The 20,159-nt window shown below is 38.4% G+C and overlaps 1 protein-coding gene across 1 annotated transcript in view; it reads left to right on the top strand.

Annotated features, from left to right (window-relative positions):
- Positions 1–20,159, top strand: part of hpse2 (heparanase 2) — a 63,498-nt gene that overhangs the window by 33,627 nt on the left and 9,712 nt on the right. Inside the window, exons 6-11 of the mRNA XM_036574121.1 lie at positions 2,525–2,572; positions 5,936–6,029; positions 8,378–8,484; positions 11,702–11,816; positions 16,350–16,495; positions 18,723–18,869. Coding sequence (XP_036430014.1) covers positions 2,525–2,572; positions 5,936–6,029; positions 8,378–8,484; positions 11,702–11,816; positions 16,350–16,495; positions 18,723–18,869 — 657 coding nt within the window. The remainder of the gene's footprint in view (positions 1–2,524; positions 2,573–5,935; positions 6,030–8,377; positions 8,485–11,701; positions 11,817–16,349; positions 16,496–18,722; positions 18,870–20,159) is intronic.

Genomic DNA, 20,159 nt, shown 5'->3' with positions numbered 1-20,159 from the left:
GTTCCAGGCCTTTCAAAAAGAGTATATAATTACAAAAAATTAATGTTTGAAAGGTAAAACATTAAATGTCTTCTCTTTATATTGTTTTCATTTAAATTAAGGTCAAAGCGCATTTACAAATCACTGCTTTCCTTTTTAATTTTTGGAACTTTATTATTATTATCATTATTATTATTATTATTATTATTTTAAAAATAATTTAAAAATTGTAATTTCTTTGTGGTTGCTAACTGGATTACACTTTCCCCATTTTTGGGTACTACTACTCTGTACAATGCAAATGGGGGTCATTGCAGTGTCTTTGTTTCACTGTAAGTCATCATCATTCTCTCTTTACTGTTTGCACATTCCACCCTGGCCTATTAACTACCCTGTTTCCCACGTTAGAGCTGTGTTGACCCAGTGGTGTTAAGAGAATGTCTAGCTTTATGTGAAGTTTCTATTATGTAGTTAAATAAGTAAGACATGGTTATAGAACGGTCCATCTTGTTGGTTCATTCTGAAAGCTGTACAGCAGGATGGGTGAGTTGCTGGATTAAGCCACTTGCACTGCAAAGCAATGGCAACCAAAAACTGCTACAAAACAACTTGACTGTAGCAACCGTTGTGGTTTACACAGAGATGGAAATGTACATTAGATGGAAGTGTGTGTTTGTGGTTCTTCCAGAGATTGAAGTTTTCATACACACCAGGTGTTTTGATCTAAAGAACCTTTCTGCTGTGCAGCTTGCATGTTTTTCACATTGCCATGCATACAGTTTAAGAGAGTTCATTCTTTGTTAATCCTATGCAGCACTATCTGTCTGTATTGTGGAGAACATAGCAAACTGTGTTTATGTTGCTTTCAGTGGGCTGTTATTGCTGGGGCTCATTGCACCAGTGAAATCCTCTGTCAGCTAAATAAAGTGTCATTCGATTTATGGTGTGACTGAGCAATACTCCACCTGCATCATCCTTGCTCTCCAAGGCAAGAATCTCTCCCTCTCACTCTAAATTCACTTACATAATAGTGCCTTGCACACCGCACTCAAAGTTTTTCAATAAGGTATTTTTATGCCCTAGTACATAAGCCTGTTTTAAATTGACATATGCTTTGGTTTTGTTCAGATTTTGTTGCAGATATAATCCAAAAATAAACATTCTTATTTATTTACATAGGAACATAAATACGGATACCTTTTCCTTTAAAAATAAATCGCCACAGGTACCTTTAAAAAATTAGGGGCTTTTAGCCATCCAGTTGACCTCTGATTCTTGGGTAGTACTGCCCTGCGAGTAAGGAGCCAATTATAACACCAACTGTGCAGTCTTTGATGTGCTTAGTTTTTATGGACACACTGTTCTCATTCTGCTCTCATTTTAAAGTTGTAAGATGGGATTACACAACATATTTCATGGCATCTGTCCTCTGCCAAGAATACCTCAGGATCTGATGTGTCTATATTTTTTGGTTGTTTGTGTTTTTGAGCAGTTGGCCACAACTTTGAAATGTGGGATAATGAGGCCAGTTGGAGACAGTGAGTGGCTGCTAATTGGTTATGGTACAGACATGACTGAGCCATGCATAAATATGTCATTGCCTAACTAGAGCGCCCTCACATAAGCAGTCAGTGGTTGACAGCGGCCCCTGTCTGCACCTCCCACACTATCAGTCCAATAATAGTAATGATAAAAAGAAAAACACACACCTCTGTATTACTGCATTGGTGGAGAGAATAACTACATTCCACTAAACTTGATGTTCACACCATGAACTGAAATTAATGTACATTTATAGACTCTCAAGGGAAAAGCTTGGACAGATTAGGGGCCTTAATTTTATCTGATCTTTAGAAGCATGCCAGATTTTTGACATCCAAGCCTTTTCATGGCGTGATTGCTTATGCTGTACCTCACCACTCTCCTTCCATGTAGTTTGTCTGTCTCAGTTGTTAAGTGCTATGGGGGAACTTTGGCCGACTGAGATGAAACTTTGACTGATAACCACAAGTGCCTTGTCAAAGGTCTTCCTCAGAAAGAGACGCCACCCCTTGCTGCTACCAGTCTGAGTTCAGATGGAAATGATAAATTTGAGTCAGAGCCCTGCAGACAGAGAGGTCTGCTGTGCTTTGAGGTGGGGGTTGAAGGGGGAGTAATTTTTTGGAAGAACTGGGGAAGGGAGCAGTTTTACTGCACAGATCACACTTTCGCTTTTCCTTCAGCAGAATGGCTGTTTAGAAAATGAGTAAGCCTTGCTCCCTAAAAAGGATCGTGCACCTCTCTGTTAGGCTGTCATCTCCTGTCTGTCTGGAGCCAGTTTACATGTAGCCTGAAAGATCAGCCTCCACCAGCCATATAAACATGTTCTCCATGTGAGTGCTTGGTTTGTGTCTTAGTTGGCCTTAATGTTGGCTGCTAACGTTCTCTGCAGAAAGGGTCATTTACAATTGCAGGGCAGGCTGAAATTGCAGCTGTAAATAATCTGCACTTCCACTGCCATATCCCCACCCACGATTTGAAACATTCTCCTCATTTTCCCTCACAGGTTCATGAAGAACGGTGGTTCTGTTGTTGATGCAGTTACGTGGCAACAGTAGGTATTCTACCCTTTAATATTTCTATACTTATTGCACTCTTCATTACAGCAGTTTACTGTACATTACCTTGGGGTAGCATATACATAAATGTATGATAATGCCTAAATTCATCTCTTCTAAAAATCTTGAACTCCGTTATACAAAATAAGCTTAAACAAGTTGACAAGGTTTAGAAAACGTCATAAAATTATATACCTTTAATTGCTTTAAGTGTCATCTGAAACCAAAGTGTCCGTTTTTTCACTTTTCAATCACTAAATGGCAGAACTAGCTTTTGCCACTTTTCTCTGTATACCTCAGCCCATAATTGCAGACACCTGTGAATGAGAGAGTGTGCTAGAAGATAAAACGCACACTCCCTCCAAAAACATGCACACCTAATTTGAACCTTTCGTCCTAATCTCATTAAGCACAATTACTTTGAAGTGACGTAAAATGATGTGCCCTTGTCTGCAGCTGGTTCTGATACTAGCCAAGCAAGTGAAAGCCAAACTTTTTTTTGTACAATGAAACACCAGTTTCCATCTGTTTCATTTCTTGATTTTCTTTATTTCTGAGGAATACAATGGACAAAAATGGGAATGCAAACAAAAATGTAAGTGCCACCATAGGCTATTCTGGGTAGAAAGTGCTGTCATTGTGAACTGTTTTTGTTTGTACAGTTTGAGCTTATCAGTGTAAAATCAAGAGTAGTGTTTTGTAGGATTACACTTATGTTTAGCTTGATGCTATAAACTAACCTGCAGGTCAAACGATTAACTCAAGTGGTTCTGCCTATGGAGTCAACACCAGAATGTGTGTGTGCAGCTTCAGGGAGTGAATACATTTTTTGCTGTTGTCTGAATTTATGCAGTTTTCGCGTTATTAGTATATTCATATTCATCAAGATATGTTCCAACTGTGACTGTGTTTCTATCAGTTAAAAGGGAGACATGAATTAGATAAAAATTGTAAAATAAGGAAAGATTGCTTGATTAGATATTAGTTTAAGATGGTTATCAGTAAGGAGACCTCTTTTTAGAAAAAGTAACATAGTCAGTGTGACAGTATGTGGCTGTTTGGTTCAGAGTGAATAGCTTTCTGTGGTATTTTTTCCTGTGGTGGTTCGAACACAACACTCCCTAGCGGTTGGGATTGTCTTGGCTGTGTGTGGAATGCAGTGTTTTGAATGGAATTTGTCTGGAAGCATGTTTTTGGTCAATTTGTCTTTGGACAGCTGGCTGTATTTCTGAGCTGCTGGTTGGCTGGTCAGGTGTCAGCTGGAGGTGAGGCTACAAGCTTGTCTGAAGACGAGACTGCTGTGCATTCTCTAACTACAGCCATGTACCTCAAGGAAAGTAAAAAGATCACTGCGGGCTGCCGGAGACACATACAGGGCAGTGAGTTGCAGGTCATAGAAAGTTTCTTTTTTTTCACAGCATGAGTAATCACAGGTGCTGCTAGCTCAAGAACACTCTTAATAGTTCCTGTTCAAGTCTGGTGCCACCACATGAAGTCCTATATAAAGCTTTATTTAGAAAATAACATTGATTGCTAACTACTGATTGTGCTTTATGGTAAATACCTTTTATGTACTATGATCTACTGTCAACTCTCCAGGGCAAGCTTTTACCTATATTTCTTTTAGCTCCTTATCCTGTGAGTTTAGTGTTTTCCCTGCCTTTTAATTAGATCTACTGCAGAGTTTTTCATATATTGTTTCAGTAGTTAGAGCCCACAAGTGCTATATCATGTTCTCATAATGGTTAAAGCCATTAAAAGTTATAAGGGCATATGTGGGATTGCATTCCCCTCCCCAATTAAGTTGCCCCCTGTGTCTACAGAGAGACAGTGGGTTTGGGGAGCTTTCCCAGCCTCAAATCTTCTCTCTGAAAATGCACTAACTGCCCAGAGTGGACTCATTAATCCAGAGGTCAACCCTAATTAAGGGAAACGGAAGGAAAAAGTGGTGTCAGTTAGTGGAATTAAAAAAACACACCACCCACACTGGCAAATTCAAACCATATGCGCTCACACATTCACCTTTGTAATTATACAGTTGGGGCACCTTGAACTCCACCTTTCATGACCTCTGTAATAGGTCCTATGTAAATACTTTTTTTTGTTGTTGTTTTTTGATCTACCATGTTTCTGTGCTGTCTCAAACAGTTCTATAGCTCATTTGAACCCAAAGTTGAATTATAACCACAATGGCACCTTACTTTTTTATTAATAAGTTATTAGTAATAGCATAGTCTGTTCAGATTTATGGCCATACTCTATTTGGTGTGCTAAAGAACTATCCTCTACTGTTTTGCTCTGCGTTGTGCTGTATCAAAGGTTTTCTGTCACATTACATGCAAACTGTGTGCTATTTTACAGCTTACCATAAAACAGATGTATGTCTATCATTTCTGTGTTTTTTAGTTCTCTCTCTCTTTTTTGTTTCTCCTTCCTTCAGACACTCACTCTGTTTTTTTAGAGTTGTATATTCAAAACAAAGCCAACATGGCCTGTGGAAAGACCACTAATGTACCACACACTCTGAACCTAAAATACCACTAATGGAGATACACAAGCTAAAAATAATGAAGCAGAGGGGGTGAGGGGTTGTTCAGTGCTGTTTGAGATCCAAGGATAATGAAGATTTGTTGCCTCTACAGTTGTGCAGCCCTACTCCCAGTGAGGCTGTAAATTGTGAGGGTCAGTGTCCATAGAGGCCCACCAGTCCTTCAGCTCTGTAAGATTTTCAGATGATTTGCTTCAAAACCGGTGAAGTTCATGGAGGCCCCTTGCTTTCCTCAACCCTTCACCAGATGGTCAGCCCATCGCTACTTCAGCCTGAGCTTCTCTCTCCTCATTTGACGTGACTGCATTTGACTGGAAATATTTCTGCATCTTGTCACTGCCATCTCCTTTAACATCTTAATATACTTCACAGACTAAATCTGTGAGCTGTTCCACTCAAAAACCTGCAGACTGACCTTAACGGTCATGGTTTTACTTCAAATTTAGCGCATTTTACGCTACAATGGGGAATTAAAATATGAATTTGGTCATTTCAAATGGTACTGTTCCAATGTTCCAGACTTTTTTTCAGTAAAGCACTTTGAATAATGTAGTAATTCTTTATGGAATATCTCCCCAATTGTAGTATTCATCTGCTGTACAATTATATTGAGCCTGTTAAAATTGGTGAAATAATTTTTCTAAACATATATTTTATTTTTGGATTTTTTCATTGTATTTGGCCACAAATTTTGAGAGCACCGAATGCACTTCATGTGCTAGAGTGCTGTATATCTTGTTTATATCTCTGGCATTAGTATGACCTAAATGGGTGGTTCAAGACTTACTGAGCTCTACTCTGGTCTGCACAGTTACTACATCGATAGGCGAGTGACCAAAGTGGAGGACTTTATGAAGACACGGCTCCTGGACACCCTGACAGACCAGATCAACAAGGTGTTGAAGGTGAGATTGTCTGAAGGAAATAAACAGATGAGGCTCACTCTAAGAATAACGAAAATAGACAAGATCTAACTTGTAGTATCAAAGAAGCCTGCTGTTGATCTGCTCTATTGGGAGAGTAAATTGCAAGATGCAGGTTTATTGCTGTGTTCTTCCCTCACACCCAAGATTTAGGCTGTTAGTGTCTGGAGGTAGTAAAGTCCCTCGTGTCCTCATTAGGTCCTTCCCTCTTAATTAGCCAGCTGTGAGCTTTCTCTCAGGTGCATGATCTTAACAAGCCATAGTCAGTTTGATGGGCTGGACTATTGCATAGGGAGTGAGGGTTAGGACGCTGGGGGAGAAGGGTTTTGTGTTGAATTGGAGTTTCAACTTACTAGTTAGGCTGAGTGTCATATCATACCCTGACTGTTCTAGGAACAGGCCCTCTGGGGTAATGTTGTGCCAGGTTTCACAACACAAAAGAAAGCCTTCCCCCATGAGTCTTTCTCTCTAAATACGCCGCTACCCTTTTATGCATGTCAGACTCACATCTGGAAGAGTGTTCTCCACAAAAGATGAAAAAATTTTAAAAAAGGAACTGGCTCCCTGCACAAATATCACATAAATGAAAGCATCTTATTTTTCTTCAGAGGTTAATGGGACAGCAATTAGTACTCATCCTGGAGTATGATGTCAGAACAACAGTTCAGGTCAACAGCTTGTTTCAGCCGAATCTTCTAACCCTCCAAACTATTTAGAGGATTAAGGGCCCTATTGGGTTCACAGAGTTAAAAAGACAGATTGCCCACTTAGCTATGCATCTCTCATAAATGAAAATGTGTCCAAAATAATCATACTTTCAGCTCCTGGCCACTGTCTGAAAAATGAGAAAAATGTAACTCAGTGTCCCCAAGAGAATTTGAAATGTAGCTTCAGGTGTTTGGAGGACAAGGCATTTTTTGAGGTTTTGTGCACTGCTGGCAGCTAGAATGATTTACAACCATAACAAAAGCCAACTCATAATTTTGTTTCTCTGGTCACTGTTTATTGCAGTGGAACTACTGTACAGCACAAAAATTAAAGCAATGACTCCTTTCTTACATCACTGATATGGAGCACTGAGATTAATTATTTAATGGCAGTTATTTAGGAAAGCTTATTTGATTATTCAAGCAATGGCATGTGACTTTTTTGAAAGATAATACAGTTCTGCAGCTAGTTGTATGCTTACATGCTAAAATGAAGAAATGGTTTTGTGAGAAATATATTTAGTGTTATGGGTGCTTTTGTGTATACATTTTATTTTTGGTTTTGTTATGGTATATCCCTTATGTAGTAAGTATATACAATATGATATCCAGTAAAACTTTTAGATCACAGATAATATGGAAATAAATAGAATATGGCAGAAATGCTTATTTCTTTTGCCTTTTCATCTTGATTTAGTTCACATTGGCCTGGTTCACACTGGAAACACAAACATGGAGTAGCACCATACATACTGCATATAAACTATGAGATCACTGGAGACATGATCATTTATACAGTACAACTAAATCACAGCGGTCCTAAAATGGATCCATGTGGTATTGCTTTAGTAATATGCAGGAACTGTTATTGAGGACCTAAGTAACTATGCCAAGTTTTCCAAGGCACTTAGATATAATCCACTTAATTCCCAGGATCCAAAGCCTTATATAGATAACAGACCAATACAGTGGTGAATGTTATGCAGAGAATATTAGTGTAATATTAGTTGATTAGTTGACATTCAATTTAAAAATACGTTCTGATGTATTCTCGAAAGTAGAAGACTATTGAGACTTGAAGATTATTAAGACCGTTCATTGACTACTGCACTGTGCATTTGATGGATGCAATCTGAATGATTATTGTTTCTATCCATTTCTTAACTTTTTTGTCTTTCTGTCAAATGTTACAATTTATGAACACATTTTTGCATTTATACTCATTTTAAATGCTTACAGTATTTCTAAGAGATTTCAAAAATATAGGCTTCCAAATTAGTAGCAGTTTATACCTTGCCTTGATAACTTGGATAAGTTGTAATAATCCTTAAAATCAAACAAACAACTAAAAATGTTTTTTTTTTTTTTTCAATCCATCTCTATAGGTGTAATGCGGTCAAGTTTATTACAGTCAGCTCAGCGTTTTCACCATATATATTCTAAGTAAAATTATTAGACGTCATTCTACATTATGTTGCAAAACAAAAAGATATTTTATCAAGGATTTGTTAAATAATGCTTAAACAACCAATAATTAAACAACTAACAAATATCTGAACTTTTTTTTTTCTTATTTACTACCTGGTTGCTAAATCATTATGAATGCATTTGTGTTTTCTGCAGATTGTGAAGATTCATGCTCCTGAGAAGAGGGTGTGGTTGGGTGGAGTTGGGCCTGCATGGGCTGGAGGCATCAACAATTTATCCGATACATTTGCTGCTGGCTTCCTGTAAGTATTGTGCCATAATCCAATGTAGTGGTATGTAAAGTATGTAGTTTCCTATCCAATCCATTTCCGCTAATGTAGGTGGTAGTGTGTATGTATATATATATATATATATATATATATATATATATATACACACACAACCCCATTTCCAAAAAAGTTGGGACGCTGTGCAGAATGTAAATAAAAACAGAATGCAATGATATACAAATCATATAATCATGTGAACCATATTTTCAAAAGAAAATACTACAAAGACAACATATCAAATGTTGAAACTGAGAAGTTGTTGTTTTTTGAAAAATATATGCCCATTTTGAATTTGATGCCGACAACACGTTCCAAAAAAGTTGGGACGGGGACATGTTTACCACTGTGTTCCATCACCTCTTCTTTTAAAAACAGTGTAAGCATTAGGGAACTGAAGAGACCATTGCTGTAGTTTTGAAAGCAAAATGTTTTCCATTCTTGTTTAATATAGAATTTCAGCTTCTCAACAGTTCTGGATCTCTTTTGTTGTATTTTTCATTTCATAATGTGCCAGATGTTATCAGTGGTGACAGGTCTGGACTGCAGGCAGGCCAGTTTAGCACTCTGACTCTTCCAATATGGAGCAATTTCGTTGTAACATACATGCAGAATGTGGTTTGGCATTGTCTTGCTGAAATAAACAAGGCCTTCCCAGAAAAAGACGTCATCTGGATGGCAGCATATGTTGCCAAAACCTGTATATATCGTTCAGCATTAATGGTGCCTTCACTAATGTGCACGTCACCCATGCCATGTGCACTAATGCACCCCTATACCATCATGGATGCTGGCTTTTGAACTGTGCACTGATAACAAGCTGAGTGGTCTTTAGCTCAGAGGACACAGTGTCCATAATTTCCAAAAATAATTTCAAATGTTGATTTGACAGACAACAGGACACTTTCCACTTTCCCTCAGTCCATTTTAAATGAGCTCAGGTCCAGAGAAGGTGGCAGCATTTCTGGATCCTGTTTATATCTGTTTTCTTCTTTGCGTTTAAGAGTTTTAACTGGCATTTGTGGATGTAGCCACTGGTTTTCAGAAGTGTTTCTGAGCCCATGCAATGATTTCCACTACAGAATCATGTCTATTTTTAATGCAGTGCCGCCTGAGGGCCCAAAGATCATGGCCAGCAAATACTGGGTTTCGGCCTTGTCCCTTGCATACAGAGATTTTTCTAGATTCTCTGAATCTTTCAATGTTATTTTGTACTGTAGATGATGAAAAGCAAAAGTTCTTTGCTATTTTATTTTGAGAAACGTTATTCTTGAATTGTTGCACTATTTGATTGTGCAGTCTTTCACAGAGTGGTGAACCCCTCCTCATCTTTACTTCTGAAAGACTCAGCCTGTCTGGGATGCTTTTTTATACCCATATCATGTTACTGACCTGTTGCCAATCAACAAACTTTACCAGCCTTTTGTTGCCCCGTCCCAACATTTTTGGAATGTGTTGTTGGCATCAAATTCAAAATAGACATGTATTTTTCAAAAAAACAATAAATTTTCTCAGTTTCGACATTGGATATGTTGTCTCTGTACTATTTTCAGTTAAACACAGGGTTCGAATGATTTGAACATAATTGCATTTTGTTTTTATTTACATTTTGCACAGCATCCCAACTTTTTTGGAAATGGGGTTGTATATGTATACACACACACACACAGACACCCTCATTCATATATTTTTAGGGCGGCACGGTGGCACAGTGGGTAGCGCTGTCGCCTCACAGCAAGAATGGCCTGGGTTCGATTCCCGGCCGGGCGACCAGGGTCATTTCTGTGTGAAGTTTGCATGTTCTCCCCGTGTCTGCGTGGGTTTCCTCCGGGTACTCCGGGTTCCTCCCACAGTCCAAAGACATGCAGTCAGGCCAACTGGACGTGCTAAATTGCCCCTAGGTGTGAGTGTGTGTGTGACTGTGTATGTCTGTCTGTCTGCCCTGCGATGGACTGGCGACCTGTCCAGGGTGTGTCCTGCCTTCCGCCCAGTGACAGCTGGGATAGGCTCCAGCACCCCACTGTGACCCAGAAGGATAAGCGGTTTAGATGATTTATGTATGTATGTATATATATTTATTTATTTATATATATATATGTGTGTGTGTGTGTGTGTTTGTGTGTACACTATATAAAAGTATGTGGACACCTGATCTTAGATATCCCTTTTAAAAGAGGCCCTGGCTTTGCAGCTATAACAGCCTCCATTCTTTCCACAGGATTTTAAAGTGTGTCTGTGGTAATTTGTACGCATTCAGTGAAAAGACCATTTGTGAGGTCAGATACTGATGATGGTTAAGAAGGCCTAGCTTGCAATCAACATTCCAGTTCATCCCGAGTTGAGGTCAGGGCTCTGTGTAGGCCATTGGAGTTCCCACACACCAAACTCCTCAAACCATGTTTTTATGGAACTTTCTTTGTGCATAGAGGCACAGTCATGCTGGAACAGGAAAGGGCCACAAAGTTAGAGGCTTTTAACTGTTTAAAATGTCTTTGTATACAGTAGCATTAACGTTCCCTTCACTGGAACTAAGGGGCCAAGCCCCAGACAGCCCCAGACCATTATCCCTCCTCCAACTTTACTGTTGGCACTGTGCATTATGGTATATAGCATTCTCCTCACATCCACCAAACCCAGATTCATCCATCAGACTTTCCATTGGTAGCAACAATAACACCGCTCTAGCTGATGTTTGACATTGCGCAAAGTTAGGCTAATGAGGTCAGCCATAAAAACCCATTTCATAAAGCTCCTGAAACACAGTTCTTGTGCTGATATTGCTTACAGTGGCAGTTTGGAACTCTGCAGTGAGTGATGCCATAAACGATATATGATTTTTACACACTACGTGGTTCAGCACTTGATGACCTGGCTCTAGGAGTTTGCTTGGTCTTCTGCTGAAGACTTCAACTGTTGTTGCCCATAGATGCTTTCTTTTCACAATAGATGTTTCAACGCACCCGCAATTGTAACCCTCTCACTGTCATACTGTTATGTCTCGCTTTCAGTTTGCTGCACATTGGTTTACCACAAGCACTGTCCAGTATGTTAACTACATAGTAACAACATAATAATATATTGTGTTAATATGATAACTTTAATACCACTAATATGTAATATATATGTATATGTACATTTAAAATAGAGCCCTGTTATATTTTTGTGCACTGATTAAATTCTTTATTTTGATTAGATGGCTCAACACTCTTGGAATTTCTGCAATGCAAGGGATTGATGTTGTTCTCCGACATTCCTTTTTTGACTATGGTTACAGCCACCTAGTGGACCAGCACTTCAACCCTTTACCCGTAAGTTAAATCTTAGGATCACAAAGGAACGATACAAAGTACTCAAAAACCATCTAACCCTGTGATCATGGTGTTCACTTTTTTGAGTTTGAAAATACAGACTAAATTTTGGAAGATGGTAATGGGTGCATATTCAGAGTAAGGTTCAGGTTTTAATCAGATACTGTAAGGTCCAAAATCAGTTTAAATTTATGAAATCAATAATTAGGTGTTGTATTCATGACAAAATGTTTCTTATTATTAGTAGTAGTAGTAGTAGTAATAATAGTAGTAGTACTATCAGTATTAGAGCACTATACAATTTGTTTTTTTTTTTACTTATGTTAAAAAAAAACTGATTGACTCAAATGTGACAGTAGTGATATGTAGATGACGTTGTGCTTTATGTATAATTCATGTGAAAATGAAGGCAAACTTATACTCTTGCAGATTACACAACAAAATTCAGTAACAGTAGTCAGTAGACAGTAAGACAGTGTTCATTTTTATTTATAAAACAAATGAATACTGAAAGAGTTAACGCAGCTTTGTAGGAAGTACTATAAGTAAGCATATTGTGTTATTTTTCTGTCTTGCTTGTCTAGAGCATAAAAAGTCTGAGAGCACCTGCTTTAAAGACAAACACATCATCATAATGCAATGGTTAGCCATCCTCAAGGTATGCTTTCTGCCTTGTTGTGAAACCTTTTCAGTCACATGAGCCAATGAGTGTCTGAGACAGTTCTGTTCAGTCTGCTGCCTGGGCACTTTGCAGCTTTTCCCGTGGGACCTATTAGCCAAGATGAAAGGTGTTTAATGGTGTTGAATACTGGGCAGCTGATGTGAGGTACACTGAAACTCTAACCCTCTGTCAAATACCCCAGGATAGTGTCATCTCACTGCCCCCCACTGCCCCCCAAACATGTGTGCTTCACTGTGTGTGTGGAACAGCTAGATACTAACAGAATGCAACCTGAGCCAAGGCCACTCTGCAGGTAGCCACTACCACAGCATGCAGGCTTTTTATGCAACTAGGCTAGACCAGCTTTATCCAAGGTGTTGTGTACCCCATTTCAGAACAATTTATAGAGGTCAGTTTCCAAACTTTTTCAAACAGAACACCTCATTTAAAATTAAATTTTTTTGCATGCTTCAACAGCATCTTGTCTATGAAACAATTTAACAGTGTCAGAGAGTTGTATTATCATAACACAACTGCTAGAGGGCGAAATATCAGTTTTTTAATAATGACTTTTCATTTGTGTTTGAACATTGTTGACATACTGAGGAAGGGCTTTAATGATGTATTTTATAGGGATTTCTAGCTATAACATCAAGCCTAAAAGATATTTTGTTGTATGACTGCCTAAATGCAATTAAGATTTTATAAACACACCAGTTCCAGAAGTGCTGATCTTCTCAGGGTAATGTGTAAAGTTTTTATCACAAGCAACACAGGTAGTCAAAGGAAGACATTAACCAACATATATCCCTTCCGAGATGTTATAAAAGTGATCAATTGATGGCTCTCTACAGCAAAAAGAAATGTGAAGAACATCTTATCATAAATTAGGCTCTGGAGTAAGTGTGGCTATATAATTTCACTTAGGTAATACAAAACGTGAAAGGACGAGCAAATTAATGAGAAGCACAAAATCTTTGAATTAAAATGAGGAAAATGCTTTCTCTTGAATATGTAAGTAAAAACCTATGTTCCAACCTGGAAGGGGTTTTGGAATACATAGTCTGTCAGCTTCTCCACATGAGCACAGGTAATATTCCAGGCCAAGGCACCCCAGCTCAGCTAACCTATAAATGATCATCCTCCATAAATTTGCTCTTCATAGTTGACTTTCATCAAATGCTCCTCATTTTGAAAAGTCCTTTTTCCTGCTCTCGGTTCAATATATTTGGTCATTCCTTGGAATAGCCACCCCCTGCTGGGATCACAATGCTTTAAACATAGCTGGGTGTCTGTGGGAACTGCCAGACTTCCCACTGTGAGAATTCGCAACAGGCCCAACCTGTCGGCCTGCGAAGAAATTTATGTCCAGACCCATTCTCTTTAATCCTTCAGTCAAGCCTTCAGAGCTAGCCCAAACCTTCTCCCTCCTTATCCCTCTCTGTCCAGCCCCAAAAACTCTCCCCTTGATTTCCTAGACACTTAGCTTATCTTTTATTCCATTCTGTCATTCCCCTTTTATATTTCTTCTTTTAACATCAGGTAATGCAAATGAATTGAATTCACAACTGTCTCAGGTCTCTTATTACTCTCTGCTGTGGTCTCAGCTTATAGCCAGTAGATGTGTAAATAAATTTTTGTAGTAAAATTTACATTGTTCAGTTATGTGTCTGACTGTTAGAGGCAGAGGCTGATATAATTAACCTGTTGCTACTACAGACCAGTGTTTAGTCATGTTCTTTGATCTCAGAATAATTAGGTCTTTGGAAAGTCTGACTTCAATTTATGATTTTTAAACAAATACTGAGTCATTACTGAGTTATTTTATGCCTTGTTTTTTTTAATTGGTGACTTTGCAGATTGCTTTGCAAGATGGTAGGAAAATCTGTTTTTCAGGTTTTGCTTTGTCTACATGTACTTGACAGCTTTCATATTCCCCTGGTCTTCACTGCCATGATGATCCGTGACTATTATATTCACCCTTTGCAGATTTAAACAATTCAGGGAAATGTTATTTATTTATAAAGTACTTCATACAAATAAACTGCAGGATCATCTGTGAGTCAGGCTGGCATTCCTGAGGTTTATTAGTATGAACATGGTGTTCAGAATTTCTGCCCAGTTCACCCGCCACCCTCCTGATGCCCACTGGCAGGCAAGCACAGCCGTCTGGTACCCGCTTCTTTCCAAGAATCACAATGTACCATTGCTGCATCTCTATTTCATCTGCTCATCTTAAAAAAATGTGTGTGTATATATATATACACACACAAGCCTAAAAGATCTATATATATATATATATATATATATATATATATATATATATATATATATAGAGAGAGAGAGAGATAGATAGAACATTTAATAATATAGATATACTTTTTTAAAACATCACAGTGTTTTGTCTATGTCAGTAAGAGACTGAGAAAATCTTCGAAAACTGGATGCTTGTGGAGATCTATCTGGAAGTATGATTTTCACATTCTAATGCATAAGTTTTAGCATGCACCAGCACAAAGAGACTGTCCTTCTGCTACGACTCTTTCCCTCAGCAACTATAGCAGATCCTGTATAGTATTTGCTGCCTGAGCAAATTAAGCTAAAGCTTCCCTGAAAAAGAAGCCTTTAAATGTTGCCATATGCAGGATTGCATGGGAACTTCCTGATGCACACATGCTGTTCCAAATTCTTTCAATTAGGTGTTGAATTCAGGAACTGATGAGACGACTTAAGCTAAATCTACTGTAGTCATGAGAATGACTGACAAAGTTTTGGTTCTTTTTACGCAATCAATATTTTTTAACATTTGTAACTATTGCTCTATATGCCATGTGGTGAACTCTCAGCTGTAAAGTCTTTTTGCCATGTCATGGTTTGATTACAGATGTTAAGAGGAGGCACGATTTTCATTCTGAACTGTGGCTTCTGAAACTAGCTTTGTAAGACAAAAGTTTCCTAATTTAAAGTGAAAATAGTGATTTTTTTGGCTGGTCATGGGTTGGGATAATTGTTGACAAATGTGATTGGTTATACAGAATTTTGTCGCTGTTTGTCAGTTTCAGAAATAATCAGAGGAATTACTGGAATAGCATCACCCTTTTTATATATTGTTTCCTGCATTAATAATTCATTGGCAGAAATTAACACAGTTGAGTGGGCAAAGACTGTGCCCTTAGGTGTTTTGCTATTAGTACTGCATGAGCACAAAAACATAGGATTTTTCCAAAGTTCATAGAATTTTTCTCATTGATACTGAACAGCAAATGTTCATCATGTAGCCTAGAATCCAGTCAAGCATTTTGTTCTGGTCAAAGAAGAAATGCTTTTCTTCTTTGTTGCTCCTCGGTTACAAAAGGAAAGGCCTCCAAATAATATCTGTAGTAATATTTCTCCAATTGGGCGTCCAAGAAAGTGTCTCTTTCAATAAAAGGCTGAGGCATGGGTGGGCTTCTTTAACCACAGGATAAAAGAGCACAGATCTCCTGCAGTCCCTACAGCAGAGGAGACTGATATGCGAAACGCACATTACAGCTGTGATTCTCCATTTATTTTTCACACATTTCATCTTTAATTTTAGGCAAATGTTTCACTCTTACCACACTAAAATTAAAACTCTTTTGAAAGTTGACATTCACTGGGATGAATAACTTGCCTCCTGCGGGCAAAGAAACATTGTTTCTACCCTTCGTATTTGAACCAGAATGGTCATGCATGAGAATCATTTTTCTTCACCAGTAGTGACCCATGCTAATACCCCAACAAGGCAGCATATATTAACCTAACATATGTGTTGACATGCCCTGGCCCCAGTTAAATTGATCCAGTGGAGCCTTTTCTGTAACATGTGCAATATGTGCATATTGATGTTGCAGGATTACTGGCTGTCTCTGCTGTTTAAGCGCCTCGTGGGCCCCAGGGTGCTGGCAGTGCATGTTGCTGGGCTCCAGAGGAAGCCACGCCCAGGAAAAGTGATCAGAGACAAGCTCCGCATCTATGCACACTGCACCAGCTTCCACAAGTAGGTTTTTTTGTGTGTTCCTTGTAAATGCTCAATGTAAATTGTATATTCGTAGCATAGTGTGCACAGTCTTGTACACTGAACTCTGTGCAGCAAGAGCAAAGCCTAACAGGTGTCGCAGTCACTGCATGACACTTCCCTTTGTAAACGTTTGAGAGCATGAGCAATTAGTGTCTATTTGGCAGGCATTGTCATCATATGCCAGATTCAGCGTTATTTGAGAGCACTGCCCAGAGTGCTTAACAGTGTTGTTCATATCTGCTTATGCTCAAGCACATAAATTACTGACTCCAGACACCCACTCTTTCAGAGTGACTAGCCATAAAATTTAACAAGTATCAATTATCAAGTATGCAGGGGCCCTTTCTACTGTCACAGTGTTGCTGAAAGGCAGGGATTTCTTTGGCTAGGGAGAGCAGAGTAAGGGGACAAAAGGAGGGTCTGTCCCCAGACCAGATAAAAATGCCACCATGCCCTTTGATGGTTATCATTTACTCTCAGGATGATGTGCACAGGGCTTGCTGGCTTGTCAGCAGCAGTGTAGGCTTACGGACCAAAGTCCTGCCTCAGCTCAGTTACAGCCTGTCTTAGTGCAGCTCCTGGCCTCTAGCCTGAGCTTCTTGTAGTCTCATCCAGGGCTGAAGCTTAACTTGCACAACATATTGTACTGTGAAAAGGTATAAGGAAAGTTATTGTGCTTCATGATTCTGTTCTCCTCCAAAATCAAAAATGCATTTACAGCATCATGGCAAATGCATTTACAACATCAGTTGACATTCTGTGTTAATAAGTACAAAGAATATGGATCCTGAGAGTACTGACCTTGATTAGTAGGTTAGAAGTTAGCAGGCCCCTAGATACTGTTTTATGGCCATGAAATCATTGGATGTGAGTTGCACCTATCAGGTTGCAGACAAAATTCTGAGGGCATAGACAGCATTGCAAAACCTGATCGAAGCAGTGTAAAGGAGAAAAACTATAAGGCTTTTTTAAACAGCTCACAATAATGTGCACAATCCCTGCATATTTGATAGAGTCATTTTAACTTTTTAAATTAAATTGGGTTGTAAAATGGTTAATAGAACTAGCTTTTAATAGAGCATTGTTTATATCCCTTTCCTTCATATTGTGAGGTTTGCATTCTATTAGTGCTTGGAATGACTGGTCAAGCAAGGCACATACTTTTTTTTTCATCTGAGCCAACTCATCAGAACAGCCTTATCCAAAACAGGCCCCTGTTTTTTCACTTCCATGCACCAGAGGCAGTGTGATTTGTGCTATCCACATTTTGCCTGAACCATTCGCTGACATCAAACAAAATATTGAATGTTTATGTTCCCAATGAAAATGCTTGAGAAGTACATTGTTTCAAAGTCTTGGGCAGTGTTTATCTGTTTGTCTGATCTAATGCAGTCGAATGGAAAATATCTGCCTAAGTTACCAAACTCTATTAAAACTGAGACACCACATACGTATCACATGAGGATTGTTTTCCTTTTGTTTCTTGGCCTTTTTCAAGTTTGCTTTAGTTCCACAAGCTCTGTTCACTGTATGCCAAGGTGTAAAGACTCACATGGATGGGAGGCCAGGATGGCTGTGCTCAGAGAGATTACTAACAGGCCTGTCTTACAAAAGCCAAGCTCTGACCTGTTCGCTTGCTCCTCTGCAACATGTGGTATTCACTACAGCTGTGTTGTTCTTGCCTTTACACTGTAGCTCTTATTGGATTTTATCATGTTTGCCTTATCGCTTTGCCAGATATTTATCTTTGTGTAATATCCCCAAAGTCTGGTTTTCAGCAGTTTTAACTCAAACTGCAGTGCTCATATTGAATAGTCACTGTAACATGAGGACTATCATATACCATATGCAAACCAGTCAGTCCTCAAGTTTAATGTGATAGGGATTTTCATAGTTAACTAAGATGCTCTGCTCTTAGCCACTTTTCTCCTCTCCTCTTTCCTTCAAGATAAAACACATAAAATACAGTTTCATTTGGTTGCATACTTAAAATAACTTAAACAAAGTACAAGAGGAATACTGTATATGTAATAGTAGATTTTTTTTCTAAACACATTTGTTATGTGTGCTGCTTCATCAGTTTTTTTTGAGAAGATCATAATATGGATCCTTTGTTTTGGGTTATTAGGGAGGAGGAAATACTTGTTTAAAGATCTTACATGCATTTCCATCACTTAATTGACTTCTGTCTTGCTATTCCCTACAGTCACAATTATGTCAGAGGATCTATAACAATCTACATCATCAATCTTCATCGGTCGCGAAAGAAAATAAAGCTGGCTGGGACTTTACGAAATAAAACAGTTCACCAATACCTGTTACAGCCTTTTGGAGCAGATGGCCTTCACTCCAAGTAAGTGCATTATCACCCATTTACATAAAAAACATGGATTGCCAATATATATAATTTGTTTTAATGCAGTACATAGAGGATATGATGAATGATTTGGCATGTACAATACTGTGCGCCTTGCTGCAATAATGGGTGAAAATTATTTTTAGGTTCCACATTCATTATAGATCTCTTGTTGTATTAGCGTGTCATGAAACCATTATAATTTATCCTCAGTTTCTGCAGTTCAGCTCATTCACACATTATTGCCTGAGACTGTGACTGAAAGTCGGTTTCTGAGTTTACTGAAATAATCCATGAAGATCATGAAGCTGCTGTTTTTCCCCCAAACAGATTAGCTTAGGGTGAGTTGAGATACTGTATGTCTCACGCTCTGTGGCCAACAAGAACATCCTAGAAACACAGACCTCAGTTAATTGTTTTCTAACAAAATATGTAGATGCTACACCAATGGTGGGTCTCCTTTCCCCAGCATTGACTTAACAATCTAAATAGCAAGAGAAAAAATACTGGGAGAAAGACCTGGGTTACAACAACATATAATGTAGTCTGTTTATCCCCTCAAATCAGTTAAATGGGCTATAAGGGTTTTTTTTATTTTGTGATCATATCAAGATTTTATTAGAGATTACTTACCCAATGAAGTCAAAGTACAGCTGAGACAAGCAAGCCTACATAATTGGTGTGTGTATTTTTTCCTTAAGTTTAACAAACCAAACATTTTCTTTGAAATTCATTTCTGTGGGTAGACAAAGATTAGCATTGTCATCACACTAACTGTTGTGTCACCAGTTCTGTGTCTGATATATGTTTTCTGAAGTACCCCTAAAGTTATAATTTAAACCAAAAAAACATTTACATTGTGTTGAACAATAAATTTAAGCCTTTATCCTCCAAATGTGTGTCAGTGAAGTTGCACTGAGCAGAATTTATCTGTGCTGTGGGGTGTGTAGTTGCTAGCATGCTAATCTTCTGCAGTAGCTTGCTAGATGCTACTAGGACTGCTCTACACCATGTCTGACAGTTACTACATAGATTTGCAATGTAAATTTGACGTCATCACTATTTTAAATACCAGCATTGTTTAACTATTTTAGCTAATAGCACTATTTTAAATACCAGCATAATTAGCACTACAAGCTAGCGTTAGCTTAGCGAGAAGGCTACAGCAGCTCTACAGACCATCTCATAGGTTTAATTTCTGCTCACTGAAGCCCCACTGACACATGTTTAGGCAATAAAGATTCAAATCTGTGTGGGATAACATGTTTTTGCATAATTTGTATAATT

The sequence above is a fragment of the Colossoma macropomum genome, unplaced genomic scaffold, assembly GCF_904425465.1.
Source record: "Colossoma macropomum unplaced genomic scaffold, Colossoma_macropomum, whole genome shotgun sequence".
Lineage (NCBI taxonomy): Eukaryota > Metazoa > Chordata > Actinopteri > Characiformes > Serrasalmidae > Colossoma > Colossoma macropomum.
Note: the sequence above shows the minus strand (reverse complement) of the source record. Positions and strands in the feature narration are given on the sequence as shown.